General features: G+C 30.8%; 1 protein-coding gene across 1 annotated transcript in view; it reads left to right on the top strand.

Annotated features, from left to right (window-relative positions):
* NBEA (neurobeachin) overlaps window positions 1-17,434 on the top strand; it is a 754,131-nt gene that overhangs the window by 202,782 nt on the left and 533,915 nt on the right. Inside the window, exons 25-28 of the mRNA XM_051986470.1 lie at window positions 5,772-5,952; window positions 7,591-7,721; window positions 10,256-10,363; window positions 15,943-16,111. Of these exons, the coding sequence (XP_051842430.1) occupies window positions 5,772-5,952; window positions 7,591-7,721; window positions 10,256-10,363; window positions 15,943-16,111 (589 nt within the window). The remainder of the gene's footprint in view (window positions 1-5,771; window positions 5,953-7,590; window positions 7,722-10,255; window positions 10,364-15,942; window positions 16,112-17,434) is intronic.

Below are 17,434 nucleotides of genomic sequence, written 5' to 3'. Positions count from 1 at the left end.
CATAATACAAGTTTCCCTAGGTTTCCCATATAACTTGGAACATAGATAAAGCCATCATAGAGATCAGTTATCAGATGCCCACTTAGATATGCCAATCTAGAGCTTCTGTTTCTTTATGCATTATGAAGTGCCCGCAGAAAGTCTCAGAGGGATAGAGACCAGTCCTCGTTTTAGAACTTTTGGTAGTCATCATTGCCTTCTTATACTTATATTCAACTGCCTTGCCCCCATAATTGTGTTCATAAAAATTATAATTTATTTTAGTTGTTAGGGAGATTTTTTTTTCATATATACCAATATTGGTGGCAGGCAATTTATGTTTCTTTCATTCTTCCTTTTAGCCCTTGATGTACTTGTTTAGAAACTCTAAACATTGTCATTTAACACCCACTTAGGAAAACATGTGGCCAGGGAGAAAAAGAACTCAAGCTACAACCTATCATTACAGAAGCAAAGAGCCTTAGAGAAGGCCCTTCAACTTCTGATTCTAATACAGCAGATATAATCCTTGCCATTGTTTACAGAATGTCTTTTAAAAAACTAGCAGTAAAAATTTTAAAATACATATATTTAAATACGTGCTGATATTTCTCTTTCCCTCCTGTGTGTGTGTGTGTGTGTGTGTTGTCCCAAAAGTCTTTATGAACTTATAAGCCGTTGAATTCAGTTTAAAACCTTACATACTCACATTATATATCTGTCTTTTAAAATCACTAAAATGTATTTTGAAAACAAAAGGCAGAATAAAAACCTAAAACATAACCAAAAGGCTTCCCCATCATTTTCTTCTGAATCATATTTTTTAATAATTAAATATGTTTTAGCTTCACTTTTTTCCTTTTCTTAAATATATTCCTTAACTTTACTCTGTAATAATAAAAAGCAGAAATAAGAACCATATAAGAGTTCTGGAAGCACAGGAAAAATTTTGGGAAAAAAAAAGTTCATGATTAAAATGTACCTGTCAGCCAATTAAAGATTAAAAGTATTTTATGATTATAGCAACTAAAGCACTGGTCTGTTTGACATGGTAGATATACTTAAGTTTTAATTTCATGTTTATTAAGTGCCTAATATGCACATGGTAAGGTACTAGTTGTTGAAAATATTCAGAGAGAAAGATAAGGTACTACCCACCCTGAGGAACATACATTCTATAAAAGAATAAAACATGCACAAATTTAACTAAATACAAAATTATAACAATGCATAGTAATTTCAAGAAAGAAGGTACACTAAGAGTATATGTGTATGGTAATATACGATGAAATATATTAATGATTAAATTTTAAAGGTTGCATTAAATAATTATGTTGTCCATATGTGCAGCATAATGGTCAGTGTTGCCAAAAATATTTGACATATAATTATGCAATTTCATCTTTTCATTAATCCTATTTGATAAGCATAACAGATATTTTTATTTAATTGATTTATTTTTAAGTAAGTTTAAATGACTTGCTTAACATTGGTCAAAAAGCTAATATTAAAAATTGATTTTTAATCCATTGTTCCACTGAGTTAAAATCAAGCATTTCTTAATACTACTTTAGTTGAAAACAAACATATTAAGTAATCTGAGAGCATCATATTAAAATATGTAATGTTCGGGCTAGTTTTCTGGAGGATCTCAAGACGAGCCTTGATCTTATTGGAGGAGTGCAAGAGGCAGGAGAGCCACCAGAAGGATGGTCAAAAATGAAATGTCTCATTTCCAGTCCTTCTCTGACCTTCTATAACTTAGTATAATTTCATCATTACAGCATACTGAATATGTGTCAACTAGAGAACCATTACATCACAATACTAGATACTAAGTATATATGTGAACTAGAGAACCATTACATCACAATACTAGATACTAAGTATATATGTGAACTAGAGAACCATCTTCTCATCATTTCTACTGAGTTAACACCTTGTTTTCAAGTATACTTCTTCAGAGTTCCAGCTATTCATCTAGGAGTGTTGTGAGGATGAAATGATTTTTTTGTCTGTTTATTTCTATCTTGTAGTGGGCAGTGCTAGCTTTAGTTGGTGGAGTAAATCTGCTTTCTGTGGCATTTAACAAGTCACATTATTTTTGGTTTGATTATTTTAACTAATTTATACACCATAAGATGTCACAAAAAGAAAATGTTTTCTTAAATTCTTACCTAAGGTATTGACTATCATGATCAGGAAAGGGACTTAATCATATTTAAAATTGTGGGTATAATTAATTTAATTTTTGTGAAGTTTTTATGTCAGGAATTAGAAAATGATGTATTTGTCACAATACTAGAAGAAAAATTCCAAGTTTCATCTCATATGTGGGAAAATGATTCCTGGTACAATATAAATTCACAATCCTACAAATTGATTTCTACTCTGTTACGTAGTCTAATTTGATAGGATAAATTCAAGATATTGAGAAAATAATAATCTTGAAACCATGATATGTGCAGAAAAAAGTCAGGAAAGTTACCAATCTTCCCAAATTATTGTATACTTGACTTTTATAGAGACTATGTTAATATGCTATATATTTCACCAGGAAATTCTCTCTACTCTACTAGGAAAGTAAACTATTTGTGAAGTGTGTGTGTGTGTGTGTGTGTGTGTGTACATATACATATATATGAAAGGTAGTGTGCTGTAGTAGATAGACAACTGGTTTTAGAGCCAGGAAGAAAGACCTGAGTTCAGTTCTCAGTTCTTCCACATATTGGCTGGATGACTTTAATCAAATAGTGTATTCTTTTAGTGTGCCAGCCTGTATACTCCTTATGAACTACAGGAACAGAGAAGTTTCTGATCTCTACTGATAGAAGAAAGTCTTTACAAGGAACTTCCTACGCCAATGAAATTGCAGATCCAGTCTCTTCTTCCTCCCTCCCCTAGATATTCATATATATTGTCACTTGAAAAAGTCTTTGCAATAGAAATAAATAATAGTGGTATTTTAAAAGTATATTCTTTTCACTGGAAATTTTTGTTTCATACAGATGAACATTTTTGCTTTTAAATAAAAATGCTATATAATTTCAAAATATTTATTTCAATTTTACATTGCATTTTTATTTGATTTTAATATTTTTCTTTTTCTTGTATTGTTTTGATCTGTTGTCTGTTTTGTCTAATGCATGTCCAGGGTTCTAAGGTTAGTATTACTGCTGTAAGTTTTAGTTTTTTAGTTTTAAATATTATTTTTGACATAGTTCTTTTTTATGTTGCCATATCATATATACAACATGAAGGAATATTTTTGCTATATTTAACAGTTTCGTGAAGATTATAACTTTACATGGTCATTATTTAAGTTTATTGATTCCCACAAATTGCAATATATGTATATCCCAAAAGTTGTTCAGCCAAGTAATAAATCAGGTGTTAACAGGTTCTAAGTAAAGGAAGTTGGCTGAAAAATGCAGTATCTTAGTTTTTTAGAAATAAACATATTAAGAAGTAAATTAGTTTACTGCCTTTTATTTTATTTATATAAAGTTTCATTGTGACTTTTGAAAAGGCAATTTAAAGATGTGCTAAAACTCATGTTCTTATTTTGTGGGAATGTATATATTAAGATATTTGTTACAGGTCTTCATAATTAGGAATTGGTAATTATTCAATCCCAAATGAAATATTTCACACTTAGAATTTGTTATATTCAGTACTCAGTATCCTTATAGAACAATGCAATTATAATGTAAGTATGAATTAGTAAAAATTACCCTTGTGACCTGGAGCAAATCATTTAAATGTCCTGATGCCTCATTTTCTTCATCTTTAATTTGAGTGGGTTGCATTATATTATTTCTGAGGTCTAAATAGCTCGATTTATGATCCTAGGGTATCCTCCTTCTCTTCCTCAGTCCCATTTGTATAGCTCTTTAAGGTTTGTAGAATCTTTTTTTTACCAACAAATCTTTGAAGCAGATGTTGTTCAGTTGTTTTAGTCATGTCCAAGTCTTTGTGATTCCATTTGGGATTTTCTTGGCAAAGATACCAGAGTAGTTTGCCATTTCTTTTTTCATCTCATTTTACAGATGAGGAAACTGAGGCAAACTGGGTTAAGTGACTTGTCCAGAGTCACACAGTTGGTAAATGTCTGAGGCCAGATTTGAATTCAGGAAGATGAAGTTTCCTGATTTTATCCAATACTTTATCCACTGCAACCTAGATGTCTCTTGGGGTAGAGCAAGTATTTTTGGCTCTTTTTTATTAAGAAAGAAGTTATAGTGTAATTCTGAGGGAGTAAGGAACTTTGCCCCTTATCTTGCATTTAGTATTTATTTAAAGCATGATTCAAGCATAGATAACTTAATTTCAAGTTTAATATCTTGTTTATCACATCACATTTTGTACCTCTTGTAAAATATAAAATCTTCACTTTGTTTAAGTTTTTATATCATAATAATAAATGTTGGTTAATATATAAAGTGTATAGTAGTGGCTCCTTAAAATAACTTAATTATAAAATAATAAATATGTAGATAGTAAGAAAATAATTTAAATAAATGATTTTGTGGAAACTAATATTCAGATTTACAGCATGTATAAGTTTTTATCTCATTGGTATGCATACTATTCTAATTTGGGATAAGGATATACTTCAAAATCAAAGCAATCCTAACACAAGTTCATTTCCAAGAGCAGAATTTCATTCTAGTTTTATGATAGAAGAAAAAGTTTAATTGAAATAAAATAAGTTTTTAGCTGTTAGTTCAATACTAATTTTACTGTTTTATCAAGTATGCAGGTGAAAGAATTTCAGTTACCTATCTGACATCTCTGTTACTCAGCAGGTAGGCAATTCCTAATATGAGATGTAAAGAAGATGGAATAGAGTAGTTACGTATCTACCTAGTAGAGAGGTTTGCAACAAAGTGAATTTAATCATTCTGCTTGTTATGGTAAATTTGTTGAAAATTCAAATGGTAGAATTTTTGGTTTATGAAACATTACCCTTTTAAGCAAAGCATAGAGAAAATAGTGACTCATAGTAGATTTTATAACATGAAAAAAATTAAAAACAAAAGAGCAGCATATGGAATTATTTTCTTTTTGCATTGAAACTTATTTACAAAACCATGAAGCGATCATTTTAGCAACTTCAAAGTACAGAAAATCTTTTGGTATTTATCAAAAAAATTTAAATATCATCATAGTACTTTAATAAAACTACTTCACTGAGTTCAGAATTTCACCAGTTCTTTCTTTATTGTGGCTATTTCATTATTGGAGTAAACACCATATATATATAACTGATCTTAACAGTTTAGTTGTACAAATACAGATGATTATTTTTGCAAAATTTTAATAGTATCATCCTTAAACAAATTGTATATGAAATTAATATACTTTATGATATCAGCATTCTATTTTTACATCACTACTACTTATTAATTCTTTTGTGAGAACATTTTTTCCATTTTCACATTGTTTAACTTAAAGGTTTTTTTAAAATAGCCAGAAGATTTTTTTGTTAAGGAGATTGGGAACCTAAGAGCAAATAGCAGTTTTTATTCTTAATAATGGAACAAATGGCCATAATTTCAGTTTTCTCTTATTTTCACAATTTTGAAATTCAAGTTCACTTTTAAAAATACAGATTGTAATAACAGCATGAACTTTAAGTCAACTGATTTAACTTTTTTTTAAAGCTCAAATTGTGATTATTAGAAAAATGATCTTACTATGTAATATGCCAAATTCTTGTTCAGTGAATTGCTGAGTTTTAATAATGTTTTGCTCACAAAGTTTATATTTAATTACTACTTCTTTTAAAGACGGAATTGGAAAATATTGAAGTGACACAAGGCATGTCAGCTGAGACAGCAGTGACTTTCCTCAGCCGACTGATGGCTATGGTTGATGTTCTGGTGTTTGCCAGCTCTCTAAATTTTAGTGAGATTGAAGCTGAAAAAAACATGTCTTCTGGAGGTTTAATGCGACAGTGTCTGAGGCTTGGTAAGTCTAGTACTTATTAATTAATGACCTACCCACTGATCAGTGTTCTAATATTCATTATATGTAGTCCATAATACAAATTGGCCTTTTTGTACATGTGATAATATTATCCTTATGATACTTCAAATTTATCAAAATTCTAATAAAATAAAATAAAAATATTACCCAGATTTGGCAGTATTTTGACTGTTTAAATTACTGTGAAATATTTAAAGTTCTTCAAACTCCAAAGCATTTGACTATTTTCCACTAAAAATTGTCTGATAGATACTCATTTCTGAAGGCTGTTTAATTTTTCTGGGTTCAAAAAGTATAAGAATGGTCTTTAGGCTCATAAAACCCAAAAGCAAAAATGGATTGTATTAGATTCACTATCCTTTATAAACCTAGAATATACTTCATAGATTTTTACAAAGCAGAGAGTTTATGACTAAGAAATCTTACACTAACAAAGCAATAGTAGCTAGGATCATTTTTAGAAGGAATTATTCATTTCTAATGGATGAAAACATTAGTACTTTATTTCCAAATGGAACCAGGAGTCTGAGACAAAGGACATGGTAACAATATTCACACCAAATTAATTAATATTTTGGTCTCAGAGCATTGACTAAACAGTAGTGGGGCAGAAAGGAAATCTTCATGTACATTCCTTTCAGTGACCTTTTGAGTAGATTGGAAGTCTTTGTCCTATCTCACTTTACAGAAATGAGTGAAGTTATATAAAAATTCTTTCTATTGGTAAAGCCCTCCTTGGAGAATATTTTAGAAAGAACCTAGAAGGGGCCAGATGAATAGGACCAGACAGAAGAGGGATCTTTTCCAGAATAAAGAATATTTGAGAATTTACCAAGCTGAATATTCTTTAAAAAAAAAAAAAAATTCCTGCTTTTCTCTCTTTGTTCTTTGAAAAAATAAGACTATCTTTTCCAGCTTTTATGTTAAGGTTTTTTGCAATTGTAAATTAAGAAGAGAAAAAAATAGGGATTTATTATCATTCTTAATTTCAGTAAGGCACCATGCCAAGCACTTTACAAATATTATCTCATTTGAGCCTGACAACAGTCCTAAAAGGGATGTGTTACTATTCCCATTTACAGACAAGGAAATTGAGGTAGAAACTTTAAGTGATTCACCCAGAGTCATACTAAGTTAGTATCTGAGAGCAAATTGTAATTCCGACTTTTCCGACTCCAGGCCCAATACTGTCTGCCAACTTGAAATATTTCTGAGAACTTGATTCTCTCTAGCTTTCATTCTTAGGACTCTCAGGAAAAATAGATAGGCAACTGTTCCTGATTATATTCTGTGAGGTGGGAATAAGGCAGTATTACCTTGAGGAATGATACAGGTGTTTGTGAGACTCTCTGAATCCTACTTGCTCAATTTTGCTTGAGTATAAAATATTAGGCTCAATGTCATTTTAATATTAAATGCTAAATTTATCTGATACTGGGAACAGATTTTTTTTAAAAAAAACATTGCTAGTTTTCTAATTAAAATTAACATATTGAGGTTGTCTCATTCCATTTCATATTACTGTTTTTAAGTCCAATCATTGATACAAATTAAGCAGCTGTTATTTTTAATGTTAAAAGGCTACAATGTATTTCTATTGATTTATATTATTCATTTTAGTTTGCTGTGTTGCTGTGAGAAACTGCTTAGAATGTCGACAAAGGCAAAGAGAAAGGGTCAACAAATCTTCCCTTATCAGCAGTAAACCTCAAGAAGCTCCCCAAAATGTGACCATAGCTGCAACTTCAAAGGTAGCTAAAATTGTATTTTCATAAATAGGTTGTATTTGTGATCTTTCTGAAAAGTAAACCAATGAAAGGAGCAGAGAAAATCTGAAACATTGTTGAAACAATAATTACTGATAATTTTGCACTTCTTTTTCTTATATTTTTTTCTCCTCCCTCTGAGTGATAAAATTTAAAAACATAGGTTATCCATCCCTGTCTCTGCCTGAAGAAAAATCTCTTTTGTAACATTTTGGACAAACCTCCAATGAATGATCTTCAGTTTTGAGGTGGCTTTTAGATGTGAAGCTTCCCATTCCAATCTTTGTCAATCTTATTTGTGAAGATATTTCTTTAATGAGCTGAAACCTATTTTCCAGGAACTCTGATTTATTTTCCCTTAACTTCTGTTTCTGCTACTATACTGCCAAATAGAAAAAACCGAATCCTTCTTTCACATGATAGCTAGATGCCAAAAATGCTAGCATATTAGCATTTGTTTGTTCAGCTTTTTTTGTTCCTTCCAATTACACAATCCATGTTCTCCAGCAGATATTCATGTCTCCAGTTCTCTCACTGTCTCACTTGGCCTCATTTGTATACCATATAATTTGTAATCATTCTGCAAAAATTTGACTGTAGGCTGGATAGTACATAGTACTATAGTGGGGCAATCACTTTCTTCATGTCTGTATTATTTTGGTCTAAATTCTGTGAAAATATTTTAAAAAGTTAATGCTCTTTGTTCACAGGATAAGAATATGAGTCAGTAGTTGAATACCTCGAATGCTCCATTACTATCTTCAAGATAAAAGAACTATAGGATCCCCCATATATACCAAAATATTTAAAAGCAGCACTTTTTGTGGTAACAAAGAACTGGAAATGAAGTGGATGTCCAGCAATTAGGAAATACCTAAACAAATTGTCAAACATGAACGTTTTGGAATATTGTTATGTTAGAAGAAATGACAAGGGTAATGAATACAGAAAAACTCAAAAAGACTTAAATAAACTAATACAAAGTGAAGTAAGCAGAGTCAGAAAACAATATTTACAGTGACTATTGTAGTACAAATAGAAGGAATAGTAATTGTTTTTAAAAAATTGACACTAAATATAGTGTAATTTAAAAATAAAAGTCACATTACATGAGATTTTGTAATTATGTTGATTAGTTTTGAAGATTTTTTTTCTTTTTTTCTTAAATTTTTTTTTATAAGAACTAGTTCTTGGAAGAAGAAAAATCCAGGGGCAAAGTTAGTGAGAGAAAACCAAAAGCTATCAATCAGAAAACTTTCAAAAAAGAATGACAGGAAGATTTTCTATTTTATCAAAAGAACATCTGTAGAAGAAAGATAATGAAGAGAATTTTACAGGATTTGAGGGGACAACGTGGAGTGTTTGTGATGGTAGAAGGTACATACACACTGATGAAATCACAGATCCTAGATGGCTCAGAATGAATAGAGTGGAAGACCTGGAATCAGGAAGACTCCTCATTGAATTCAAATCTTATCTCAATATACTTAGTACCTGTGTACTGCTTGGAAGGTTGCTTAACCCTTTTTGCCCCAGTTTTCTCTAAAGTAAAATGATCTGGAGAAAGAAATGACAAACCATTCCATTACCCTTGCCAAATAAATTGTAAATGAGTCAGAGTTGAACATGACCAAAATGACTAAGCAATAACAATACTCAAATATATAAATATTAACATTGCTAATATTACCAAATACCATTAAAAATTTTTGAATCTGAGCCAGATTTGACTTACTTGAAACTTATAAATTATTATTAAGGAATTGCCTTAGGGACAGCTAAGTGGCACAGTGGATAAAGCATTAGCTTTGGAAGGAAGAAGAATCATCTTCCCGAGTTCATATCTGGCTTCAGACATTAGCTGTGAGGCATTGGATAAGTCACTTAATTCTGCTTGCCTCAGTTCCTCATCTGTAAAAATGATGTGGAAAGTAAATTGGCATATCACTGTAGTTAATCTTTGCCAAGAAAATCCCAAATAGAGTCACAAAGAATCAAGCGTGACTGAAACCACTGAACAATAACAAAGGAAAGCACTAATTTGGAGTCAAATGATTAGCCCCCAACTCTGTTGCTTGCTGAATGTGTGATTTTTGTTAATTCACTTAACCTTCCTTGGTTAAGTCTATATAAAAGTCTAAGGTTCCTTCTTTCTTCAATGATATTTTTATAAGCAAGATATGGCTATCATCGGATTTACCTAGGTGTATTAAAACATTTTTTATTATTATAACTACTACTAGCTAGTGTAAACAAGTAGTTAATTTCATAGTTTTCTGCCTAACTTTTAAGGTCCTTCTACAGCTTAGTGCTCCCATCTCTTTCTACATTTCCCTCATATTCCTCAATCCAAGTCCAATATCCTGTCTAACTGTGCCATATTAACATGCGATATAAGGCATTTTAAAATATACCTTTATAAGATTTTATAATGCAGTTCTGTAATTGATTCAACTCAATGTTTATAATCTTATTTCCTCAAGTAAATGATCCTATTAGAATTCTTTTTATTGTTTTAGACTCCACTTGAAAGTGTTCCTGGTAATCTTTCTCCCATCAAAGATCCTGATAGACTACTTCAGGATGTAGATATTAATCGTCTGCGTGCCGTTGTATTTCGTGATGTGGTAAGTCTTATTTTTTTCTTTTACTGGAAAAAAATTTTCTACTTTGATGCTTTAGAAATTTATGGTTTTATTTATGTGGGTGCTTAAATGGATATTCCATTGTTGTCTCAAGCTCAGCATTTTCAGGACTCGTTGTCTGTTCCTTCATATCGCCCATTCTTCCAGACTTCTTTGTCACTGACACAACTATCTTCCTATTTACTGAGGCTGAAAATCTCAGTTATCCTCAATTTCTTAGTTTCACCCACTGACCTGCTTTGGGGCCAAATTTTGTTATTTTTTACCTTCACAATAATTCTTTTACTTGTTTCCTTCTATAGAAATCCTTATAACCTCTCACTTGGATTATTGCAATAGTGTTCCATTTTATCTCGTTGCCTCCTGTTTTTTCCCACCATAATTCTTTCTTCAGTCAGCTATGAATGACTTTCCTAAAATAAGGTCTAACCATAACATCTCCTACTTAGCAAATTCTACTGGCTTTTTATTACCATTTTGTCATTTAATTCTCTTTAAAACATGGCCTTTACATTACTTTCAAGTATTTTTTATGATTTATTCCCACATGCTCTATAATCTGGAAATACTGACATACTTGTTGTTCCTCATAATGACATTCCATCTGTCCATGCCATTGTAGTAGTTGTTCCCCATGCCTTAGAAAAGCTATACATAAGAGGTTCTAGTATTTAACAGCAGCTGATAATTTCTCATTCTGTTATTGCATATAAGTCATAGGCTTGGTGATAAAACAGTTATATAAACTCAGAACCATTTGACTAGCTAAACTTATACTTTGGTTAATGGTCTTATGGAAAGAATTCTGGAAAGAACCATCTAGTGGAGTGGCCCAAGGATCTGAATCTGGGTAACCAAGAAGGTAAAATATCTTGAAATCATGACTTTTGAAGATCATTTAAAGTAAGGTAAAGTAAAGAAGATGCAGGAGAAAATGTATGTGATATTTAAATATTTGTATGAGGATTAAATATTTATGTAAAAATATTATTACATGGGTAAGATACTAAAATTATGCTTCAACACAGAAAGCAGAACAGAAACCATGAGTAGAAAGTTATAGGAAGACAGAGTTTAACTTGTTTACTTAGAAAATTCAATAATTGGAGAAACAGGCTTTCTTACTAAGTAATGAGTTCTACCACCCTTTATCTCCCAACCCTCAATGAAGTTCCTCAGAGTCTGAATGACCACTTGTAAGTAAATTATAAAGGTTATTACAATTCATCCATGAGTTAGAGTGATGTTTTTTGAAATTTCTTCCAAATCTTACTTAGATTTGATGATTTTATAGCATGATGGTGAGTTTTGGTGAAAAACAACAGCTGTTTTAAAGAATTGAAACAGTAATTATTATACTAATTTATTATAGAATCACAATCACAGATTAAATCCGAGAAAGGTTCTTTAAGACTTAATCCTGTCTCCTCATTTGACAGATGAAAAAAGTGATACTTACAGGGATATATTAGCCAAAATATACATATATAGTAGTGAGGGGCCAAATTAAAGCTCAAAGTCAAAACTTAAATTCCATGTCTAGTTTACTTTTCATTATGTTGCACTGTTTTTTTTGTTTGTTTGTTTGTTTGTTTTTGAAGATTGTTTGCAGTACTTTTTCTATATGTTATACTTCAAAAGAAAATAGATATATCCCTTCTTCCCCTTGAGAAGTATAAAAGGATCATATGGATCTTGAAAGTAGCTAAAATGTACTTTAAAATGTCTTTGAGACAGCCTTTTAAAAATTTCCATTGAAGAGAGATAGTCTGCTAGAGTAGATTAAATACTGACCCTAAAGATAGGAAGACATAGGTTCAATTCCCATCTTTGACACATATTGATGTATGACCCTGGGCAAGCCACTTACTTTCTGGTGCTCTAGGGAGGTATCTTAAGACTCTCAAATTTCAGAGAAGATACAGACTTGCATTGTTGAAGAAAGTTTGCTCACTTGAATGTTCCATATACAAGTGAAACCATAAGATGTCCAGTCCATTTTCCCTATTGATGATTTAAATTATAAAGAATTTCAAAAGTACATCCTGAGGATCTTATGAAGGTATAGGAGTGGAGGTACCAACTCTTTATGAAGCTAAAAAATTTTTTCAAATAGCAGGTTTATTAAAAAATTAGGATCTCTTCATTTTATTGGCTTTTTCAAAGATTAATGAGTGAGGAAATTTTCTGTATGGATATAAATGAAAAAAACCTGTACCACACAAGAGGTCATTTATATAGTTTGCTCATGTCAAACTTGCTCTTGACTTTCCTGTTGTAGTATTCATTTTTTCTTTTCTTTTTTAAACATTAATTTTTTTTGTTTTAAGTTTCAAATTCTCTCCATTTCTCCAGTTTCTTCCCCCACCCATTGAGAAAACAAGCAATATGATACCTATTATACAGTTGCTTTATATATGCCAATTGTATATAGTTAATTAAATTTTCATTTACTTAGATTTTTTTATTAAAGTACAAAAATCTCAATACATAATATAATTAGTATTTATCTTTTACTTATTAGTTCTTCGCCTTATTGAAGCTATGTCATATTGGAATCATTGGATTGAGAGCTATTTTTCTTTGAAGTTTTTGAGACATCAAAAATTAGTTTTGATTTTCTTATCTTCTGAGTTTGTTTTGGTTTTCCTTGTCACCATATTAACTTTCTGTGTTCAAATTAGGGCTTTTTTGCTCATTTTCCTAGCCTATTTCTTGACAACTTTATAGTAATTTTGGGCTCTGCTCCTAGAGTAAAAGTACTTTTCAAGCTTCAGGTTTTTTGGTATTGATATTTTTCAGAAATAGTTCTGGGGAGTTCTTGAAATTTTAGTTCTTTTACAGTGATAAGATCTAAGGAGAGTTGTGATTATTGCTCTTCTGGCTTGTGCTCTGGTCTGTGGGATGTCATAAGCAATCTTCTCTATATAGAACTGTGGCTCAGAGTCCTTGGTCCTCTCTTCCTCTAGAAACTGTGATTCAGAACCATATAACAGTAATGTAACAAGAGTCCTGTACCCAATGTCAACAAAGAAAGTTTAACTCCTACCTGTAGCCTGAGAAGTCCAGTATCCACTGTCCTTATTGAATTCTTTATCCTCAGGGCTTATACTGGACTGCTCCGACTGCTTACTCCCCAGTAAGAGACCTTTTTTTTTCTACCTACTAAGTTTTCTTGAGCTGGAAAAATTGTTTCACCTTATTCTTTTATTGACTCTGCTGTTCTAGAATTTGTTTTGAGGCTTTTTTAAAAGCTGTTTGGAGAGGAATTTGGGGATTTTTCTGACTTAAAGAAATAACATTTGATTCTTGTTTTATCTGTCCCTAATTTATAACTGATTTTTTTTTAAAAAATCATAGAAATCTTAACTCAAGAGATATTTGAAGTTACCTTGACCCACTTTCTGCCCAGAATCAAAATCAGTTCCTGATGTATCGGTTTGATCACTTACTTGTGTCAGAAGACTTTTGTAATTTACATTGTAATTTACAAATGTCTCATTTTGGAATAGTTCTTCTTATTAGATTTTTTTTTCAACAAAAATAATTTGCAATAAAATCTACCTCAAAGATTTATAAGTTGGACCTCTGAAGCTACAGAGAACAAATTTAGTTCCTCTTCCATGACACATCCCTTGAGATACAGTTTTAACAAAATTCTTTGCAAAGTACTATGTAAAGATAAGCTGTCTATTAGTATTATCAACCATTATCATTTAAAAAAAAATGAACATGATTGTGACCTTTGCCCTGTTTTCTTCTCCTTTTCCCAGAAGGACTTTTTTAGGTAAAAACATTAGCTCAGATGTTGTCCTGATTCTTTATATTCTCTGGATTACCCCCAATTTGTTCTGTTAAACTATAGGTGTCACTTTAGGTTGAACACAACTCTATTACATTTTATCTCATTAATGCAGAAGACTTCAATGATAAGTGGGTAGAGAGTGGTCCATATTTGCTTTGGGGGATACTATTTCACACTAGTATTTGGAATTCAAAATCAATTGAAATTCACAATGTAGGTTTTCCTAAGAGTATTTTTAAAGCCGAAATATTGCAATTCTGCATTTTTTAGTGGGTTTTTGTAAATTCAAGTGTAGATTTTATATTGATGATTTATTAGTAGTTTCATGTATTTCCAGTCAGTCTTTTAAAATCTTGATTCTTTAAAGAATATACGATCTATTTTCCCTTAATCTTAAATCATCAGGGATGTTGTAAATTTCAAATGAGATAATATTGTAAAGTGCTTTGTAAACCTTAAAACAGATGTTATCTCCTTTTCCTCCTCTTTATCTTCTCTTCCTCCTCCTATTGATTAGTTGTTAACTTATTGATGAAAATATTTAATAGGAAAAGGGCAAGACTAGAATTTTGTGGCTCAAGAAGAGAACTTTCCAGATTCCTAACAGAGATTTCTAATATTGCTATAACTAAAAGTAACAGTGAATTTAGGTTCATATATTTTAAGAGCTATATTAGACATAAAGCAGCATTACTAAGATTCAGAGCCAAAAATGAGCACCCACCTCCAAAGTTAATTAACTTCTGAACCTTAATTTCCTTATTAGTAATGTTGAAATAATATTATTTTATAGTTACTATGAGGCTTAGAGGAGATAATATATTTAAATGTGCTCTGCAAAGTTTAAAGGCCAGATAAATATCAGTTACTATAATTATTGTTTATTATTTTATGTTTTGCTTTATTTTTACTGGGGCTCAGGTAGAAACAGTTTACTATTTTTGTTGTCAGTTTTTCTGATCTTTTTGATTCTCTTAGAAATAATCAAGGATAAATTGGTAGAATATCAATTTACTCTTTTATACTTCATGTTCTCTGGAATGTTGCACAAATGGATAAAATTATTCCTTCTTGTAATTGAATAAACATGAGGGAAAGTTATATTGATGATAATGATGATGGTGATGATGATAATAATGGATGTATTACATAAATAAATGATGATGGAGTTCTCTGATTGCAGAAAGCAACTGAATCTGATACTATCTAGGAACTTAGATTTTTTTTAAAGGCAGTTTTATTCAACAGAGTGAGCCTCTCAGCATTGTAGTCAAGTGATCTATTAGGTTCAGTTTCCTTCTGAGTCACTTATTAATTAACCATGGACAAGTTAATTAAACTTTCAGCTCTTCAGTTTTCTCGTCTGTAAAGTGAGACAGTTGGACCAAATGATCTCTAATCCACTTATATTTTTGTTCACACAATTATCATGAAAAGCATGAAAGGAAATCTTTAAAGAAAGATAGTTAAGTCTAGAGTAATATAGTTGAGTAGTGGATATGGTATGAAAAAACATGAATGAGAAGATGCCACAAATAGGAGAAAGAACATTTGATTCCTTTAGCATATTACTATTCTTATTTGAAGAGAATATGTTTAGTCAAAAAATCTCTATATATTTTCATGCTAAAGTGACAAATCACACCAAAGCATATTGTATATTCTTATTTCCTTTTTTCATAAATTTTCTTTATTTGGAAACATCCTAGGAATATGTAAATTTTTATTCTGATATCTCTCTTTTTCTTTCACATAGGATGATAGCAAACAAGCTCAATTTTTAGCTTTGGCTGTTGTTTACTTCATTTCTGTTCTTATGGTCTCCAAATATCGTGACATACTAGAACCCCAGCGGGAGACTGCACGATCTGGAAGCCAGGCAGGTAGAAACATGAGGCAAGAAATTAATTCGCCAACAAGCACAGGTACTTTTTCTTCTTACTTGATTTTTTTACTATATTTCATTTAACCTTTTAGATATTCAAAATGTATAAAATTGATGTTTCTAGCTGCTTTGAATTTTTTTGGGTAGATAGATATAAACAAAGAAACTTAAATTGAAGAAAGAACATGTAGACTAATCACACGAAATTTACTATTTTCTCATCGTTGCTTTTATATAAATATTGTATTTGTTATATATTAATAAAATACTTGTGAATCTATATATTATTTTCCTACATTTTAGGTGTTTTTATAAAAAATTTACTTATAAGAAGGAGAAGCTCTTGTAGAGTTTAGGGCAGAATCTAGAATAAGCCAAGATATAATTCTATCAGAACAACTACATTGTTTTGGGGGTAAGGGGACATTATTTGCTTGCTGTGTCAATATCAAATATTCAATCTAAATTCATTATTATAGAAACACATGTTCTTAAGTTGATTTGGCCAACAATGAAAATTTAAAAAAAAAAAACTAATACTGAAAACATTGTTCCTTTTCCTGAGTCTTTTTACATTTTTCTAGTTTTCTGTTTGTATAATAGAAAGATCCATTAAAATAAAATATTAAATTATGTGTTGCCTTTATTGGCCTTATTTTTTTCTCTTTGGTTGCTATAAACAAATGTTAGAAACTTTTAATTGTAATGTTTTCTGACACTTGGTATCCCAGCCCTCAGTGGTGGGGTCTTTCAGCTGCATTGTTCCTTGGGAGTTTTAGATTAATACAATTTCTGATGTTAGTTTCCTAATTCAGTGGCCATTCCTTTTTGGATTGGTTTGTGGTTTATATTTTCTTTAAAAAAAAAAAAAAAAAGCTATGTAACAAATAAATGGACTTTAAAAAGTGAGTAGAAATCAGTGGTCAAATCTCTGCATGGTGTTCTTCATGAACTATCATTTCTTTTGGAGTGGTGTTGGGTTTTTGTTTTTGTTTTTCTGAGTTATTAACATTACTGCTTTATCTATAATGGCATGTTGATATTTCATCTTTAATTTTTGTCATCATCAACATGGCATAAAATCCTAATGTCTTTCAATTAAAGAGGGTTAGATTGTTTTTCTTTTTTTTTTTTTTTTTTAATTGCCATTTCATTTCATGTTCAATGTATTCATGATGCTGGAATGGGAAAGTCTCATTATAATGAATCTACTCTATTCTAATATGCTTGTATATTTGTCTTTTCTATTCTGTGTTTCTAAAAGTATACTTTTTGATGTTGTTTCCTATCTCTTAGTACATAACTTGTTTTTTCTCCTTCAGAGAGGCATTCTTTGTTGATAATGTCATATTTGCATGTTGTA

This window comes from Antechinus flavipes, chromosome 3 (assembly GCF_016432865.1).
Source record: "Antechinus flavipes isolate AdamAnt ecotype Samford, QLD, Australia chromosome 3, AdamAnt_v2, whole genome shotgun sequence".
NCBI classification, from domain to species: domain Eukaryota; kingdom Metazoa; phylum Chordata; class Mammalia; order Dasyuromorphia; family Dasyuridae; genus Antechinus; species Antechinus flavipes.
This window is presented reverse-complemented; position numbering and strand designations above follow the sequence as displayed.